General features: G+C 35.6%; 1 protein-coding gene and 1 non-coding gene across 2 annotated transcripts in view; one reads left to right on the top strand and one right to left on the bottom strand.

The window, feature by feature from the left end:
- SETDB2 (SET domain bifurcated histone lysine methyltransferase 2) overlaps window positions 1–20667 on the bottom strand; it is a 78735-nt gene that overhangs the window by 10533 nt on the left and 47535 nt on the right. Inside the window, exons 6-9 of the mRNA XM_090258801.1 lie at window positions 10722–11285; window positions 4798–4914; window positions 2321–2490; window positions 420–639 (exon numbers count right to left, since the gene is read on the bottom strand). Of these exons, the coding sequence (XP_090114927.1) occupies window positions 420–639; window positions 2321–2490; window positions 4798–4914; window positions 10722–11285 (1071 nt within the window). The remainder of the gene's footprint in view (window positions 1–419; window positions 640–2320; window positions 2491–4797; window positions 4915–10721; window positions 11286–20667) is intronic.
- Window positions 5847–5953, top strand: LOC149996177 (U6 spliceosomal RNA). Its single transcript, XR_016507562.1, has one exon. It is a non-coding gene; the product is annotated as a U6 spliceosomal RNA (small nuclear RNA).

The following is a 20667-nucleotide window of genomic DNA, read 5'->3' as shown; positions in this document are numbered from 1 at the left end:
GAATATAATCATATTTTAAAATGTTAAAAGATCTATGAAAAGTGTTGGAAATAGAATGGTGAGAGAAAATAAAACTGCAAAGTACTACATCCATAAAGAACCTGATTAAAGTCAAAGTTTTTAAAGGTAAAACTCCAGAAATGGAACACTGAGGAAATAAAGTATGCTGGCTTGATTTTTAAATCTAAGCTTTCCAGAATTCTCCGTGTTAAACTTACAACTGTGAAGCAAGTTTATATATAGGAAGTATATAGGAGTGGGGGCAAAGAAAGAAAAGAAAGGAACGAAAGAAGGAAGGAAGAAGGGAAGGAAGGAAGGAAGGAAGGAAGGAAGGAAGGAAGGAAGGAAGGAAGGACGAACAATCACTCTTGACCAATATTAAGATCAATTTTTGATTAGGTTCCTAATATCTTACTTACATAACAGGCCTTTTTGGATTATTATTAAACTTAGGTGGGCACTCTTCAGCCTTAGCACTTCTAGGATGTGTTTCCAATTCTAATGGGATAACCTCAACCTCACAATCTGTAACTTCTATTTTCCTCTTTTTTGAAAATATATTTTTCATAATATTTTCATCTCTTCTATTTTCACCAGTAGCATCAGGTTTCTCAGTGTTAGATCTGCTTAGCAATCTTCCTAAGAGAAAGTAAAAGAGCCTTCAATAAGACAAAAGATAACATAATAATTACTAAGCAACAAAAGGGTGTCTCTATTCTGCTCTATAATTAAAAGAACCTTGTGAGGTGTACCTTATTTCTAGAATGAAGATAAACATGTTAACACCCTAGAGAACTACTGCAAGAAAGAATAAAAGACCAGTAAGAGATTTAATGTCTTCCAGTATATGAAAAAACAGGACATTTTTAAAAAGGCACTTGTCTATTTTGGTATAACATGAAGGAGATTTAGCAACAATAATATAAAACAAAAATACAGATCAGAAAGCATTCTAGAAAATTAGGTGAACTCTAGCCTTAACATTGAAGGTTTTGTGTCTAGTTAAAAACGCTTTATTGCCTAAAATCAATACTGTTTTTATAAAGTGACCTATTTAAATCTGTGGTGATATGTGTCTATTGTCCTCATATTAAGTCCTAGTGTAACATTCAAATCTTAAAGTTTATGCATTTTTCCCCTCAAGGGACTCAAAATTAAAGTTACCAAGCCAAAGTTAGCAGCTGGATCAGAGATACCTTATTTGCATTTCTAGCATTGCAGATTAAGGCAATACTTCCTGGACACTATTTGGCAATTTATAGGCAGCTGACTTTCATCAGAGTTATTTTGAGAAATATGAGAGATGACTGTCTAAGCAAGTTGTGTGTCTAGAAGTGGTATGTGGCAGGGATCCAAGTGTGACTATTCTGAATTCTGTTAATTCTTGACGTTACTGAAGTGAACCTGGAAATTCAAATAAGAAGGGCTGCTCTGGTCTCTGCTGCCTAGTTGCAAAAACTCAGACCAGCACATTATCTCTAGACAGGCTCTAGAGCCATGTTTCCTCAACCCTTCTCATCTGGTAAACACAGAGAATGAGGAACTATGCCTGACGCTCTGATGTAAATGGTTAAGACTGTCAGAGACTAACATGTCTGGCCTGGGGGCTGTGGACCCAAAGAATCAATAGCTCTACAACTGTAACACAATGGTTGAGAAGTTCTGCTCAGAATGTAGGAAACTCTTGAGACTCTGAAATGAAGTGTGCTGCCTAAAGTCATTGCCTGAATCACCACATGTAGGTATTTATTACAAAATTACCTTATTAAATTATCTTTTTAAAGATTTTATTTATTTATTTTTACAGAGAGGGAGGGGAGGGAGAAAAAGAGGATAGATGTGTGAGAGAAATATCCATCGTTTGCCTCTTGCCCGTGCCCCAATCTAGGCATGTGCCCTGACCGGGAACTAAACCAGCAACCCCTGGCTTTGGAGGATGATGCCCCCAACCAACTGAACTACATTGGTCAGGGCACCTTATTAAATTCTAATAGCTCAAAACATTGAATAAGGTAGTCTTTGATTGATAATTCAATAATTTAGATTTCCTATTTAAAAAGTTGTTTTACCCCAAAGCACCTGTAACCATGAAGACAAAAAAAAAAGTGCTTCACACAATAACCCAATTTTATCTCTGGGCCTTTCTTTTCTGGAACATCACCGCCTAAGGCATCTCAAGTTCCTAGTCACTTTCCTTCCTCTTGATGCTTCTCCTATATATTGTTGCTCATCTTTGCTACAAGATCTCAATGGCTCTGACTAGTAAAAAGGAGATTCAGAAATGTAGATACAGTCATTTGAAAATAAACCTTTGCTTTACCTGAATAAGTGCAAACAAATGTCCCTCTGTCAATGTCATCCAGGCAGCGTACTCCCCATCCCTTCTTCTCAGTTTTAAACACCTGTAGCCTCACTTGAGGTCCATGCTGAACAACTCGATTTTGACACATTTGTCGATTACACTTGCACAACAGGCTGCATTCATAAATGCTGTCAATAAAATATACAAGAGAAAAATCAATCAAAGCAGTTTATATTGCTATGTCACTAATAATCACAGACTAACTGTAAAGGAAGGCTTTTAGTGCTAGACTACCTGAGGTTCCCATCTAACTCCAGCATTTATTAGCTGTGTGATCTTGGATGAGTTATTTAACTTCTCTGTGCTTCAATTTTCTATACTGAAAATGGGGATTACGTGAATTTATATATATAAAATACCATAGTATTGCTTAATGAAGATTAAGTGAGTCAACATTTACAAGCTGCTTGGGACAATACCTGGCATATAGTAAATATTAGCTCTTAAAAAATGTGTAGGAATGTCTAAGAAGAAAATGTCTGGAAAGGGTATGTCTAGAAGGAAAAATGTTCTGCTTATTTTTAAATAATAAGTTTGAAAGGTTGAAAAGTCCCAATTCTTAGAAGAGCTATTCATAGGATATTTCTTTTTTTTTTTAAGTATATTTTATTGATTAAGCTACTACAGTTGTCCCAATTTTTCCCTCCTTGCTCCCCTCTTCCTGGTACCCCCCTTCCCTCCAGCAATCCCCCGACCCTTAGTTCATGTCCACAGATTGTGCATATAAGTTCTTTGGCTACTCCATTTCCTGTGTTATTCTTAACATCCCCTATTTTGTTCCAACCAATTATGCTTCTTAATCCCTGTGCCTTTCCCGCATTCTCCCCTTTCCCCTCCCAGCTGATAACCCTCCAAGTGATCTCCTTATCTATGATTCTGTTCCTGTACTGGTTGTTTGCTTAGTTTGTTTTTTTTAGATTCAGTTGTTTATAGTTGTGAATTTGTTGCCATTTTGATATCCATGGTTTTGATCCTCTCTTTTTCTTAAATAACTCCTTTTAACATTTCATGTAATAATGGCTTGGTGATGATGAACTCCTTTAGATTTACCTTGTCTGGGAAGCACTTTATCTGCCCTTCCATTCTAAATGATAGCTTTGCTGGTTAGAATAATCTAGGTTGTAGGTCCTTGCTTTTCATCAATTCTGTTTCTTCTTTTTGTTCTGGTTGAATGTTTATCTCTTCCTTTTGTTCCAAATCCTCAGTTTGAATCCCAACTTCCCTTCTCTGTTGGTTTTCTGATTATTCTTTATTTCACTTAGTGTAACGTTAGTTTCTTCCTTTATTTTTTTATTGTACTCAAGAAATTCTCTAAGCATCCTGATAACTCCTGTTTTGAACTCTATATCTGGTAGGTTGGTTATCTCCATTTTGCTTAGTTCTTTTTCTCAGCTTTTGTCCTGTTTTTTCATTTGGGCCATATTTCTTTGTCTCCTCAATTTAGCAGCCTCCCTATGTTTGTTTTTCTGTATTAGGCAGAGCTGCTTTTACTCCTTGTCTTAGAAGCATGGCCTACTGTAGAAAAGGCACCTGTAAATCATGTGGGGTGGAGCCGTAGGTAACTGCCAGGGCAGGGCAACCTGCTTCTGCTTTGTGGCTGTGTGGTGAGGGCTAGGAGAGGGGTCAATGCTGCTGCATTGCTTCTGGTGGTTCACCTGGTGCTCACCCCATTTCCAGTCACTTCACCCACTTCCCACGCTTCCCGTATGCAACTGGCACCCTTCCAGTTGCTTCCTGGTGGTGAATCCCAGAGTGGGTGGGTTTGAGTAAGTTCTAAGAATATGCTGGCCCTTTAAGCAGTGAAAATCTAGCAGTTTCTTCCTCCACCCCAAACCCCTTGGTTTTTACAACCAGAGGTAACAGGTGTCTATCTTCCTAGTGCTGGAACCATGGGCTGTATGGTCTGGCCTGGGGCTGGGATTGCTCACTTCTAAGGTATCTCTCTGCCTTTCTGCCACACGCCGCCTCTGCCCATCTCTGTAACTCTGCCCCTCCTACCCGTCTTGATGAATATGTCTTCTTCAAATCCCTGGTTGTCAGACTTCCATACAGCTTGATTTTCTGATGGTTCTGGGTGTTATTAGTTTTGAGATCTGGTTGTGACGAGAAGCATGTCTACTACATCTCCATCTTGATGGGAAGTCATCCCACAGGATATTTCTTAATGTGGAAACAGCTTCCTAAAGAAGGCTAACTGTAGAGGGTAAGAGCTAGCCTCAAAGCAGGTGAGTGTTTGGTTCGTGTACACTCTGCATGATACATACATGGTCTCTCATTTCCATTTCCAAGAACAATATACAGGTTTGTTTTTTTAATTCCTTTAGGTTTTTGATATAAAAAATTAAGATTTTTAACATCTGTAAGACTATAGGTACAATAATAAAGTACCCACCTTCTAAGACAAACCACTGTAACAAATCCTTAAGGTATCTTACCCAGTTGGTATGTGTCTCTGTAGTCTTTTATATTTATATCCAATGGTTATTTTATCTCTTGACAAGAAGCAAATCTCAGCATTCCTTGCTGTCATTTGAAGACACGCACATTTTGTTCTACAAAGGAAGGCAATGAAGGAAGTGAGAATAAAAAAAATCACCAAGTAAAGAGACTTGATTAAAGTGTAAATGATATAGTAAAGAATGAAATTGCGTTCAGGATAGTCGTTTGCCTCATGAACAGCTGACATTCTTTCCTAGATATGCCTGCTTGAAAGATTATTTACCAAAAGTTTATAAATAATTATAAACTGCCCTGTACCTCTATTTGCTCATGAAATAAATACTTAACTATATGAGTTTTCTTTAACTTTTCAAAATGAACTCCTTTTATTTCCTTTTCAGAAGCTTGCTTGTGAATATTTTCTTGGTCCACTCTCCTCCTACAATGGATAAACTTACGTGTGTCAAACTCAAAAAAGTTTAAATTATCTTTCTTTCTAATGACACAAAAACAGATTGGGGAATTTGACAATGGATATCTGGTTACTAAATTTATTTTTTTATAATGTTGCTAAACAAGAAACATGCAACCATGATCCCCTCCCCCCATTTAAATGATTGTCTAACATGACAGAAACTTATAACTTAATAGGGAGTAAGGAACCTGGGTATCTCAGCTGTAAATTGGATATGTGACTACTGATGAGCTGGATAAAATCTCTGGATCTATCTCCTTTGTTCAGCAAGTTACTTTGAGGTCTCTTCCTTGATGATTCTCTTCTGTCTTTTTCTGTATACACATAATACATGCATGAGTGGTGACTACTGTTTGCAACATAAAAAACAACAAAAAATTCATCAATTTGAATTATATTAGATGCAGAAATATAAAGTTGCTTTTTTGATATGACTTTGCAAAGTTGTACAGAAAAATAGAAATAATAATATAATAAACACGCATACTTCTACTACATAGAATTAGCTGTCATCATTTTGCCTAGTCCTTCTTTTTCCTACGTGTATCATTTAAAATATATATGAGGTCTGTGCTCGCTTCGGCAGCACATATACTAAAATTGGAACGATACAGAGAAGATTAGCATGGCCCCTGCGCAAGGATGACACGCAAATTCGTGAAGCGTTCCATATTTTTGAACTTATGCACCCCTATGTTCATAGCAGCACTGTTTACAATAGCTAAGTGCTGGAAACAACCTAAGTGCCCATCTGTAGATGAGTGGATCAAAAAACTGTGGTACATTTACACAATGGAATACTATGTAGCAGAAAGAAAGAAGGAACTCCTACCATTTGCAACAACATGGATGGAACTAGAGAGAATTATGCTTAGTGAAATAAGCCAGGCAAAGAAAGAAAAATACCATATGATATCACCTAATACAGGAAACTAAAGAACAACACAGACAAAGGAACTAAATAGAACAAAAAGCAGAGTAGCAGTCAATAGGGGGGAGGGGAGAGGGAGAGAAGGGGGATAAGTAAGGGAAGGGTTTAATTAAAGAGCCTGTATGAAGGACTCATGGACATGGACAGCGGGGAGGGATATGATTGCGGGAGAGGGGGTGGGCTGGGTGGGGGAGAGAAATTGGGGGAAAAGGGGACAACTGTAATTGAAAAACCAAAATAAAAAAAAAAAAATAAATAAAATAAAATAAAATATATATGAGGTCTGTCCAGAAAAAGTCTAGCCATTGTTAATATACCGAGAACCATTTGTGTGACATCAATATAACCTGGCAGCCAAGGAGAATGGACCAGATGAATGTGCATGAACAATGATGACTTTACTGTACTAGTCAGTGAGGGCATTAGATGCCGCTGAGTGAGCATGTGTACTTTGTGGCCGTCACATTCAAACTAACTGAACAAATAGAGCAACAAATCTGCATCAAATTTTGCATTAAGCTTAAACATTCTTCCATGTAAACTATTTGAATTCAGAAGACATTTTGGATGAGTGCAGTGCAAATAAAAGTGTGGCACAAACATTTCAAAGATGGTCGAGAATCTGTTGAAAGTGACTCACATTCTGGAAGGTCTGCAACAAGCAGAACACCTGAGAATGTGAATGTGTATGGGGTGCAATCAACAAAAATAGGCAACTGACAGTGTGAGAACAAGAAGTGGATATGGGGATTCCAAAAACTACTGTGTCTGAGGTTTATGAAATGTGTTGTGGCAAAATTTGTTCCGTGACTTCTGCTACCAGAGCAGAAGGAACACCAGTTGCTAATGACTTGATTCAAACCACTACCACTGAAATAGATTTCCTCAAGAAGGTCATAACCGGAGATAAATGGTGGGTCTACTGCTATAATCTGGAAATGAAGGCCCAGTCATCCCAATGGAGGTCACCTGGTTTTCCACGCCCAAAGAAGGCAGAGCAAAGTTGCAGCAAGATCAAGACCATGTTAACTGTGTTTCTTGATTGGGGGGGCACTGTCCATCACAAGTATGCCCCTCCAGGCCAAATAATTAATAAGGAATACTACCGCAATGTTTTTTGTTTGTTGAGAGATACAACACGATGAATGGGGCCACAGCTATGGGAAACTGGTGACTGGCAGCTTTATCGCAACAATGTGCCCACTCATGCATCACATCTCATGCAGAGCTTTTTGGCAAAACATCAAATCACCCAGGTATTCAGCCATTCTACAGTCTATATTTGAAACCCCACAACTTCTGGCATTTCCCAAAACTAAAATCACCTTTGAAATGGAAGAGATTTCAGACCATCGATGAGATTAAGGAAAATATAATGAGGCAGCTGATGGTGATTGGGAGAACTGTGTGAGGTCCTAAGGTGCCTACTTAGAAGGGGGCTGAGGTGTCACTGTCCTATGTACAGTGTTTCTTGTATCTTGTATCTTCTTCAATAAATATATATTTCATATTACATGTATTTTTCATATTAAATGGATGGCTCCTTTTTGGACAGACCTCGTACACTGTTTAAATAATCTTCATTAAAAAATAAAAAAAATTAAACATTACAGATAAAACTAAACTCTCAAGAAATTGGGTGCTGCATCCTTTTAAATACATATAGATCTACAAACAATATACTGTACTATTTTAAAATATTCACTATAGTTATTATCTTACAACTTGCTTTTCTTTTAAGATCATGTTTTTGAAATCCAATCTGTTATAGTCAAATAGTTAATTCCTTTAAACTTTCCATAGCATTTAGATATAAAATTATGTTGCTTAATTAAGTTGCTTGGTATACAATTAAGTTGCTTCAAATTTTCAATATAATAAATGCTGCAACGAACATCCTATTCTTATGCACATGTGTAAGCCTCTTTAGAGTAGTAGCTTTCAAATATTTTTTACTATGACCCACAGCAGAAAATACATTTTCTTCAGGATCCTATACAAGCACGCATATTTATACACAGGTGTGCATGTGCATAAATTGAAACAATAGTGGCAAGAAACTATCCTTATTGTTTGTGATGTACTTGGGATCTTTTTTGGATAATTTAATTTTTAAAATGCTAGTTACCATCCCTTTAAATGATTTTACATTCCACTAAACCTATAGCTTAGAAAACAGTACTCTAAACATACTTAAAAGTACTACTGCTGGAACGTAGATATGCACCTCTCCCATTGCTGCGTAACTGTTTGAATATCCCACTCTCCCTGTCAAATGACTGATTGGCTTGGTATGAAATTCTAGTTTTATATTTGTTTTCCTTCAGTATTTTAAGCTAATATATCTCTTCCTTTGTTGTACTATTTCTGATGAAAAGTGTACTCTCAGTATATTTTTCCTCTTTTCTGAGTGTTTGATATTTACTCTTTACCCTAGATACTTTTTAAGTTGTATCAGTATATTTAGATTTATCTTATTTTCCCTTCTTAGTACTTAGCAGGCTTTTTGTGTCAGAGGATTCCTGTCTTTTTTCAACTCTGGGAAATTCTCAGCTATTATCTTTTTTTTTTTTTATTAACCTCTCCAGAGGACATTTTTTCATTGCTTTTATAGAGAGAGCAAGGTGTGTGGGGGTGGGGATAGGGAGGGAATAATGATGTGTGAGAGAAACATCAACTGGTGGGTGGCCTCCTCTAAGTGCCCCAACTGGGGATCAAACCCACAATCAAGATACGTGCCCTGACCAGGAATCCAACCTATAACCTTTTGGTTTACAGGATGACACTTCAACTAACCAAGCCATACCTGCCTGGGCTCAGCTATTATCTTTGAATGTTTCTCTTTTCTTCATTGCAGATGTCTGTTACAGTTTGTCCTGCATATTTTTTAACCTGTAAGTTATTTTCTCCATACCTTTATCTCTTTGCATTGTGAAAGATCTTAGTGTCATCCAATTCATTAATTCTTTCTCCAGCTATACCAATGCTAACATTTAGTTCCATCTATTTCATTTTTCATTTCAATGACCAGATGTTTTATTTCTCATATTTCCAAATGGTTCTCCTTCATATATACCTTTTACAAAAATAATCTCCTTCTCTTGCTTTTCTTGTTCCATGGATGCTAATAGTTAAGCTCTTTGAACATTTTAAATATAGCTATTGTAAAGTACCTTCCAATCAGATTCTACATTTATCTCTGATTCTTCAGGTGTGAATTCTTCCACCTGTTAGGATTCAAGCTGCCTTCAGGATCCTAACCATTGCCTTTGTGTGCTGTGACTGTCTGAAATTATACATTCTGTGGGGTTTACTCCTGCGTGTTCTAAAATTACATAGTCAAAATTTTTTTCTTTTTAAATCCCTTAAACTGACGGTGAAGTAAACACTGGCCAACAGTCATTTTTTCCCTCCAGCTCTGAAACAGACTGAGCTAGGCAAGATATAGTTGGGTTATACTTAGAGACAATATATTTTTTAAAAAAACTTATTTTTAAACAGAATTAAACTTGGCACAGTGACAGATTTCCTTTATGACAGGCCTTAAGGAACTGAGCCAAAATGATGTAATAGCAGACATACTCATCTCATTTCACACCCCAGCTAACAGGGTGGTGAAAACTACTATCCATATCATTTATTTATATTTATCTCTCATTCTTTTGCCTAGTATAGGAAGCTAAATTTGCATTAAATTAAATGTACATACAATGCAACTCCATTCTATGTATGTATACCTACAAAAACATGTATATTATACACCTTAAAATGGTTTGAAAGTCCTAATATATTGAACATATTTTCATATTTTTATGGAATGTCAAGAGAGTACTAATTATAAGCACCATTAACTTTCTAAAAAAATGCAAGGAAATGAGTTGTAGAAGCAAACCACAACATATAACATAGTGGTTAAGAACAGTGGTTCAAACTGCAGCTCTTCAATTTGTTTGCCCTATGATCTTACAATTAGCTTCTCAGTTTCTTCATTTGTAACATGAAAATAGTATTTTGACCTTGTAAGAGTTTTCTGAGAATTAAATAAGAAAATGTATGTAAAGCAATTGTCAGTGTCTGGCACTGTTACATGGCATTAACTGTAATTGCTGCTATTGTGATTATGATACTAGCTTAAAGAAATACTCATCGCTCTGTACACCAGAAGGTTCGGGGTTCAATTCCTAGTCAGGGCACATACCTTGGTTGTGGGTTTGATCCCCAGTCAGGGCATATATAGGAGGCAACCAATTGATGTTTGTCACATCGATGTCTCTCTCAAAAATCAATAAACATATTTTAAAAAAAAAGAAATACTCATCCTTGGAGGAAATAATTTTGAAATTACTATAATAATTGATGAAAAGTTTTCTTTCCCATTCCTAGTGAGACTGCATCTTTCCATTTTAGATTCTTAATGAACAGTTTTAGATACACAGACAAATTGATACATTGAAGGATTTAACAAGTACACCTACATTCAGAAGATTTTCTGAGTGCCATGTTATTCTACTCACATGTCTATGCAGCCCTCAGAACAGTCACATGAATCAGTAAACATGTTGGAAAAGCTGCTTAGGTAATTTGCTCGTGGCCACATAGTCTTTCGGTATTTAAAGTGTGGAAGTTTTCTATTGTCAATTTCATTACAGAAAGAAATGGGCACCAATTCCACTCCATTGCTAATATCCATATCAGAAACAATTTCTTCTTGCTTTGGGTAATTCCGAGTCAACTGAACATAGGTATTGAAAGAAAAGTTATCTGTAAATAAAAAGTTACATTCTGTCTCAAGCAGGTAACGAAAAACTTCCTTCATGTTTCGTAGACTCCTTCCACAAGGGGTTTTATAACTCACGTGGAGTGCTGAAGAATGAGAGTTTGTCTTTGCATGTCGTCTTTGGAAGTGGCATGTAACTGGTAGCTGCAAAGGGTTTTCTCCTGTGGAGGTTAGTGGCATTTTCATCAGACAGGCACCAGAGCAGTCATGACTTTGGTAAGATAAATTCAAAGAGGATTCTTTTTCTCTCAAGTCAGTAGCTTTATTTTCCAGACGGGGAGACTCCTTATGTTTTGTAGTGCTGTTTAAAATTAATTACTTATTAGTCTCTCAAATTTATAGTACAACTCCCCATTTAAAAAAAAATACTCCACACTAAGGTGGTAATTGGTTCCGAATATTTTCTTCTTAGACAACACAAAAATAAACCAGACTCTGAAATAAACATTATACTATGTTCTACAGCCTTATAAAGGCATGGCTTGAAGGTCTTGCCTCGAGGGTCTTTTCCCCCCTTAGAAATCAAATAGGTAGTGTTTTTTTTCCAGCAGATCTCCAACTGGATGTCCAATAATTGAGTTCAATTCTGACACTATCTACCTGGAGTCAGTATCAGAACCCACAAGTTAAAGGGCCCAGTCCCACAAGACTGTCCTCATTTCAAATACAAAATAGAAGTACTGGGCACCCATACTTCTGACTGACCCTGGGGTTCCCACAACTCCCTTCCTTAGGTTTGATAATTTGTAGACTCACAGAACTCAGGAAAGCACTTTTTACTATTACCAATTTATAATAAAAGACAGAACTCAGGAACAACCAAATGGAAGTTATGCACAGGGTAAGTTAAGTAGGAAGGGCCATGGCATGCCCTCTCCACATGTGCTACCCTCCCAGTATTCAACCAGGAAGCTTCCAGAACCCTGTTGTTTAGAGGTTTTTATAGAGGTTTCATTAGATAAGTATGATTGATTAAGTTACTGGCCACTGGTGATTATCTGAATCTCTAGCTCTTCTATCCTACCTGAGGTTGGCATGTAGGGCTGAAAGTTTTACACTTGTAATCAAGGTTTACTTAGTCTTTCTGGTGACTAGGCCCCAACCTGAAGCTAACTAGGAGCCCCTCGCCAGAAGTCATCTGATTAGCACAACAAAGATATTCTTCTCACTTAGGAGGTTCCAAAGGTTTTAGAAGATATGTGCCAGGAGCAAAGACCAAGTATCTTTCTTATTATAGCACAACCTAATTTCAGAATATTCCAAAGAGCTGTGATTATAGCTGCAACATTTTGCTATGGCACCTAGCAAATTTAAGAGTTATTTAGTGCATGCACTCAATAGGTGAGGAAGGTTACATCCTCAGGCATCCTTGATTCAAGCCTTCTGCCTGCAAAAAACAGTAAAGGCTAGCCAAAAAATTATTCATCCATCAAGAATCATTTACACAGTGTTTGCCTCTAACCATTGTTACCAACTGAATTTTTTCCGTAATATGTAATTCACCTGGCATCATAGTGCTACATCTGAAAATGGTAAATTAACAAGAGAAAACTGGGCAGTTACTCATTTTAAGAAAAAATAATCTGTGAAAAGATTCCATATGTATTTGGAACCCAGGTTTTAATCTTTCACAAAGAATCTCATTTTTATGTACTGTTTTCTATATTTAGATGTCTTTATTATAAAAGTAATATAGGTATTTTAGAGATGTTTTTATACTCACTATATAAAGCAGCACTGTCCAATATAACTTTCTGCACCAATGGGAATGTTCAATATCTTTGCTGTCTAATTTGGCAGCCACTAGCCACATGTGGCTATTGAGCACTTTTAAATGTGGCTAGTGCAACCAAAGAACTGAATTTTAAAATTTATTTAATTTTAATTAATTGAAATTTAAATAGCCATGTACAGCTAGTGGCTACCATATTGAATGCATAGATAGCAGATATCTTTCTTTTTTCTAGCTGTATAGTAATCCTCTAAATAAATTCCACAATTTATTCTCTATTATTTCTAATCTTTTGCTATTACAAATCATCATGTGATGAACAACCCTGTACATAACAATTTCATACATGTAAAGATATCACTACAGAATACATTCCCAGAAGTGGAAGTACTAGATCACAGAGTAAATGGATTAGTAGTTTTGTTAAGATTCCCAAATTGCTCTCCCTGGGGTTAGTCTCTCCAGCAATTTATGAGAGTGCCTGCTTCCAGAGTCTCATCAATCAATGGCTCTTGATGCTTTTGAATTTCTGACAATCTAATAGCCTAAAGGATAAAAATTTATTTTTAAGTCTTTTAATGTTGGAAACATTTGTTTCCAGTTTTTCTATTACTACTTAACTTTTTTTTTAAATTTATTGATTTGAGAGAGAGAGGAAAGGAGAGAGAGAAACATAGAGAAACATCAACCTGTTGCTCCATACATCCATGCGCTCACCGATTAATTCTTGTACATGACCTGAGTGAAGATCGAACCTGCAACCCTGCAGCACTGGGACAATGCTCCAACCAACTGAAGTCTTAGGCCAGGGCTCTGTTACTACTTTGATGAATATCTTTATACATAAACCCTTGACCAAATTCCTGATTATTATCTAAGTATACATTCCTTTAAGAGGAATTACCAGGTCAATAGGAATATACATTTAAAAATAACTTTTTATTAATAAAACTTTCAAAATACACGTAAGAGTATTTTTTCTCATTAAAAAAGACTGATATATTGGACCCCCATGTACTGGTGAGAATTGTGGAATTCTCAGCACAACTCTGTCCAAACCTCTGCACTAAGAGATAACCAAACTCTAGCAAGGCTTCTAGAAGCATAAGGCCATGTCTGTAGGATGACCCCAGCCCCCCAATAAAATGCCTGCCTGAGAAAGTGCAAGGCTGCCAGGAGAATTTACTGTTGCTTCTGCTCAACACCTGAAGATAAACCCCTACCCTTCCTTTCTTTCTTAGAGCATTTACTAAAAGGCTTACAATTGTGGATCATTCCTCCTTCTTTCTGAGAGGAATATGTATCTCCTACAACTCAGGGGTGTGTTTCTCAAGGAACTGAATACCATTCCTTTGAGGCAATCATCAGGAAGGATAGGGACCTGTCTGTCTTCCAGTCTCTGTGGAAGAACAGAATCCTAACTTCGATAATTGCCAGGTAGCACACACAGCTGGCCTCAAGGGTATTAACGCTCTTTGCAATTTTTCACTTGAGTACCTGATCATCCTCCCTCCCTCAGATCCCTTTAAAACTCCAGTCATCTCAGCAGCACAAATCAGAATGGAGCTCAGTTCTTTCCTCTATTGTCAGATGGTAGTAAAATCTGTTTTCACTGCTTTAATTAATATCTTTATCTTTGGCACATTACCAAACTTTGATAATTATCAACATTAATTGCCTATTTTATTTAATCTATTCTCCCCTCTATGTGCCCCATCCTAAAATATACTGGAACATTTTAAAGCAAACCCTAGATAATTACATCTTTTTTTGCCTGAAATAAATCAGTATGCATTTCTAACAAACAAAGCTTTTTAAAAATATATAATCTCAACAGCCCATTTTCACATTTCCCTGATTGTCTTTAGTTCGAATCAGAATTCAAACAAGTCCCACACATTGTATTTGATTCAGATGTCTTTTATGTCTCTTTAACCTTAAAACAGTGCCTCTTCATTTTGTGACATCTGTTTGTCGAAGTTGAGTAAATTGTGTCATTGTCCTGTATCATTTCCCACATTGTAGGATTTGGCTGATACCCTTTTTGTGGTTGTGTGACTTAACTCATTCCTCTATCCTTTCTATTCCTGGAAAATTCAGGAGTCAGTTCTTGAAGCTTGATTATATTCAGGTTCAATTTTGGTGGTGGTGGTGATGGTGTGTAATAATTCATAGGCACTACTATAAATTTCCTATTGAGTCAAATAAAGTAGCACACAATTTCTGATTGTTCACTTTTATTTGTATTGGATTGGCCAAAAAGTCCGTTATGTTTTTTCCTGTATGACAGCTCTAGTAGTGCTTAGTTGTCATAAACTTCACTTGAAACAATTTTGTTAGATTGTATTGTGACAGCTGTCATACCAGTGTGCATTAAAAAAACTTATCAAAGTTGGTGCATTTTTGTGCCGCCACTTTAATATAGAAGATGGAAGATCTGCAACATTTTCAGCATATTATACTTTATTATTTCAAGAAAGGTAAAAATGCAACTGAAACGCAAAAAAAGATTTGTGCAGTGTATGGAGAAGGTGCTGTGATTGCTTCAACATGTCAAAAGTGGTTTGTGAAGTTTCTTGGTATTACTGATATTTTGGCCAAATAATTCTTTGCTGTGGGGCTGTCTTATGCATTGGAAGATGTTTAGCAGTACCCCTACCCTCTACCCGCTAGAAGCCGATAGCGGGAGATAGCAACCTAATCAAAAGTATCCAAATCAATAAAGTTATTGATGAAAATGGAAAATGTGTCCTTTATTTTATGGAAAAAAGTAACACTTTTTTTTTTTGGCCAACCCAATAAGTGGATTAGGGTGTTTTCAGCCTAATCCATCCATATGAAAGCTGCGCATGAATTTTCACTTAACAGGTTTGGCATTTACTCGTTATCACTAGCTAGGCCAGTACTACTCAAGAGGTGGTGGTGTCAGTTTTCAATGACTTGCTACCAATTCATGGTAAATACAAAAATTGAAAGTTGAAAAAGTTTAAAACCTTTTACAGCAATTTGACATTGCCACATTTCATTGTGTTTTACAAGATTATGGTTCTTTAATACATTGGAAGTTAAAAAAAAAACAAAACACCCGTTCTCACCAGTTAGTTTGAGAGCTCTGCCCTAAGAAGTTTGTTTCTTGAAGGCTGGGGGTTGTAAAAATAACAATCTTTCTATTCTAATTCCTAAAATTCTCTGGATGGAATTCTTTTAGAAAGAAGAAATTTTCCCTCTTCAATGTGGGTTATTGTGAAATACGGTTAGTATAGGAAAGGCAGGACAAATGTTTGATTTGTCTTAATTCCTAGTATTCAGAATGGCTGTATACTACCAACTATTAAAATAACTGATTTTCAAAGTATTATTATGAACCCATTGCTTTTTATATATTTAATGTGTTTAAGTCAATTACAGTGATTATTCCTTTTGGTGTTCACATTGTGACATTTTTGGCTCCTTCAAGGTTGCTCCTACAACTTTCAAACACAATTAGTAGTCCTGGATAGCGTTTTTGCTTTCTGTCACAAGATGTTCCAGGTTTTGAATCTGCCAATTCTCTATGGCAACAATTTTCAACCTTTTTCATCTCATGGCACACAAAAACTAATTACTAAAATTCTGTGGCACATCAAAAAATGTGATATTTTTTGCTGACCTGACAAAAACAATAGGTATACTTTTAATTCATTCACACCAGACAGCTATTGTTGGGTTGGCTGTTGTTGTTTTTTTATTTGACAATCTAAGGGAAAAGAGGACAGTGCATGTTTTAAAAAGACTTGCAGCACATGGGTTGAATATTGCTGCTCTACAGGACTATGGTTCCATTTAATGAGAAATGACATTTAGAAATCATAGTCATGGTGCTAAGAGGTACACACATTCTAATACAGATTTCCAAAATGCTTTCCAAAAAGGCTGGGGTAATTTAGACTCTCATAAGCATGTATAATGTTAACCTAACTGAATATTAATTTAAGTATTTTAATCAGTTTGACAGGTGAAAATAGCATTTTATTATCTTTTTAATTTTCCTTCTCTAAATAATAAGGAGGTTGAACATAATTTTGTATTTATTGATTTTTATTTTTCCTTTGGTGAACTGTCTACTCATATGGTTTATCCATTTTCCTATTGGGGTTGTTCATTCATTCCTTTTTCCATTAAAGATTTCTTTCTTTCTTTTTTTTTCTGTTGTTTTAATGGATGGTTTTCAGCATTTCTCTCCTCTTGCACTGAAGAGCTTGGTCTGCCCATTTGCAGCTTTTGCAACACTTAATTCAAGGTAGTTTATCTTGCCAAATTGACAATCTCCTTTAAAATCAGCTTTCGCCCAGCAATAATAGCTGGTTATAGTTCATGTTTTTACAAAGAGGTTGATTCTAACTGACTCATCGTGGTCAATGTTGTCCCATACACAGCTGAATAAAGTTCTGGTGGACATCCAGTTTCTGGCAGTCCACTGTTGACCTCACAACTGCTTCCCCATTGATATCACCATCCTTTCTCTCTGCCACTGGGGATTCCGGAGATGATCCAATGATCAAACAGAGGAGCCAGAAAGCTCTAGCTGTCATTTTGGTAGACAAGGTTCCCAGGCTCTAAAACTGAGCCCTCCATCAAAGATTTCTTGCAATGGCTATGCAGGAGGTCATGCTATGGAAATAAGGATGAGAGCTCCATGATCTCAATGGGCTTCTAGGCAGAGAAATAAATATTTATAATAAAGTGCAGATAATGTTATGAATGAAGCCATGATACCTAATGTCACAGAAAGACATCTGATCTCATTATTTTTGTTTTTCTTAGGGTTCTAAATTAACTTTTCTATATAGTTTGAGACTCCCAATTTATCTGTAATTTTGATACACCATGAAAATCTAACTGAAATTTTCCAAATGATATCCAAGTGTTCCAGGGTCATTTATTAAATAACAAGTCCTTCTTTTACCTTGGGACTTTTGAATGACTTATGATAGCCAGAATTCCTGTTTTAATCTTAAAGGAAAAATGCCTCTAGAGTTTCATCAATATATAGGATGTGGATGTTGGTTAGAGAAATACATTCTCTACCACATTAAAAAAAAGAGTTCTTCTATTTCTCATAGTTAGTATTGACTTTTTAAAATATCTGGCCATTTCTTAAGCATACCTGAGGTCTACTTCTGTGAAATAATAGATTTTCTAATACTAAATCATTCTTGCTTGACTAGTATAAATTCAACCTGGTCATTTCATTCTTTTAATATATCTCTGGATTAGAATGCTAAAATTTTATTTAGAATCTCTGTATCCATAATAGTGGCACTTAAAACTTTTGGGGGGACATGAACCATTTTAGATAATCTGATGAAAGCTATGAACTTTCTCCCTAGAAATATACTATTAATATAAAAATTTGCATACCATTCAGGGGCTGCATAGCCCCTAGTTTAAGGACTCATCTTTATTATAATTAACTGTATACTTAGATGGTTTCCATGCTACCACCGTTTCTTAAATACTATCTTTTCCAATCCTAAATTATCCATTCTGACTCATCTTTTGGTTAGCAGGAGGATATTTGAAAAAGTTTTCCAAAAGGACACGTGGATGGTATGTTTTCTGAGCTTTTGCAGAGGTTAAAGCTGGCACTAGCCTGATTGTTGTAACTTTGTTGGGTTTTTTCTTTTTTGTTTTTGTTTTTGTCTTGATACCTGTAAGGTATTTAAACTTTAAGACTGATACTAAAACCTTTTTTAACCAATAGTTATCTATTAGTAATTTTTATTACTGTGGTACTTGGTGAAGCCTTTTACCTCTACACTTGATATTACCTTATAGTCAGAAACCACCTTCTTTGATTATAGCTTCTGCTTCACTTATTCTAGCTTTTGGCATTTTCTTTATTTGCATGTTTTAGTTCAGAACAAAATATGGCAGATTTTTTTCACAAGCAATGTTTTAGTTCAGGCTTATACTGAATTTTTTTTATATATCGAAAGTATTACATTTATATTTAATGGAAATATATGTATTTTCATTTTCTAGTTGCTAGAGCAATTCTGATTCCTAGTTTCAGTAACTGTAATTTCCTTTATTGGAGCTGTGAGCAGTAGCACATTGGCCCTAAACCTGTCACCTTTGCTTGAAGTTCTTTGCTTTTTTTCCTCTATTAAGAAAGAGAATTAATTCTGGTTTAGAAATTCTTACATTTCCTGAAGAACATTATAACATCTGGATCATCATGAAAATATTTCTATAGCCTTAACTGGAATTATTGATTTTTCTATTTTTAGCTTTATAAAGACCACTATTTACTCATTATTCTCTTTTTTTTTTCTCATTCATTTGCCCTTTTCTTCTACATTTTGGATAATCTTATAGATCCCAGATTACACCTTTAATCTCAACAGGTGACTTTTATAATGAATACTTAAAAAAAAAAAAAAAAAAAAAAAAAGCTGGGGTAAAAGTGATCCCTGCACTACTGCTGGGCGGAGGGGAGCAAAGGGGAAAAAATTGGAACTATTGTAACAATATAATCAATAAAATATACTTAAAAAAAATAAAATAAAACAATATAATTATCCATCCGTAAAGGAATAGATAAATATAATGTAGTATTTTACATTATGGAAAACCAAACAAGAGTTAAAGAAAATGAAATAGGTCTATACATAGCATCATGATTAGATTGATTTAGTAATTAAAAGTTATTAATAGCCCTAGCTCAGTTGGTTGTTACAGTGTTTTAATACACCAAGGTTGTGGGTTTGACCTCCAGTAAGGGCACATACAAGAATCAACCAATATATGCATCAATAAGTAGAGCAACAAATCAATGTTCCTCTTGCCTTCTGTCTCTCTCCTTTCCTTTCTCTCTAAAATCAATAAATAAAATATAAAATTAAAAAACTATTAACAGATTAATATTGGTTCAAAAAAGCATTAGCATCAATCTCTCAAAACAATACTGAATATAACAAGAAAGTACATGTATGAATACTGATATAAAATTAAAAAATTAAAAGTAACAATACTATATAGTATTTATAGCCCCATAAATATATTAAAATGAACTAGAAAAATAATTGGCGATAGTGATTGCTTCTAAAATGCAGACAGGGGAACAGAAGTTGTCATGGTGAGAAATTAAGTATGGTACCAAGAGACTACACTGTTTCCTTTTTAAGAAAGAGACTGGAGGCAAATAAAATGAAATGTTAATAGCTGTTAATTCTGGATGGTGTTTTTTTTTTGCTAATGTATTTTCAGGCTTTTAAACTTCTTGAAAAGACAACAAGAAATATTGGATGAGAGAATGTAGCTAAAAGATTCACATAAATTCCTCAGTGCCCATGGACTACCATACAGAAGCACCTTATTAAACATGAGGGTACACCAGGGGCAGATCCACAAAGAGAAAACACTGGTAAACACTGGATTCTACTGAGACAAATTTCACCACAGTCTTCTTCATGATTTGCATTATTTTCTCTCCTGCATAGCTTTTTAACATTCATTCCTTTTCCTCCAATTGTGCCTATTAAGAGTTTATTTCAAATCTCATATTTTGTTCCTCCCTATTCTTACTCCATTTTACCTTCCTCCCTCTTACTTTTGTTTTAAATTTTATTTTTCTCCTCCTATCACTTCTGTTCTGCACTCTTACTACTTCTTGCTCCTTGAGCCTCTCAAAGCCAGTTTTCTTGTCATTATTCATCTCACATTCCATTTTCCGTTCTTAAATACCCTTATTTTCTCTCCACCTCTATCAACCTTTGCTTGTTCATTCTGGATACCGTGGTTGTTGTTGCATTTCTTCAATTTTATTTCTAGATCTTCACTATTTTTGTGTTTCGAATCTCAAATTTTACCATTCCCCTCTCCTATTGCATTAAGCCTTTCTCCTGCCCTTTCTTTCTTTTTTTTTTAAATTTCAATTTTTCCGTGTCTTAGCATGGTTTTCATTCCT

This window comes from Furipterus horrens, unplaced genomic scaffold (assembly GCF_987537825.1).
Source record: "Furipterus horrens unplaced genomic scaffold, mFurHor1.1.pri manual_scaffold_12, whole genome shotgun sequence".
NCBI classification, from domain to species: domain Eukaryota; kingdom Metazoa; phylum Chordata; class Mammalia; order Chiroptera; family Furipteridae; genus Furipterus; species Furipterus horrens.
This window is presented reverse-complemented; position numbering and strand designations above follow the sequence as displayed.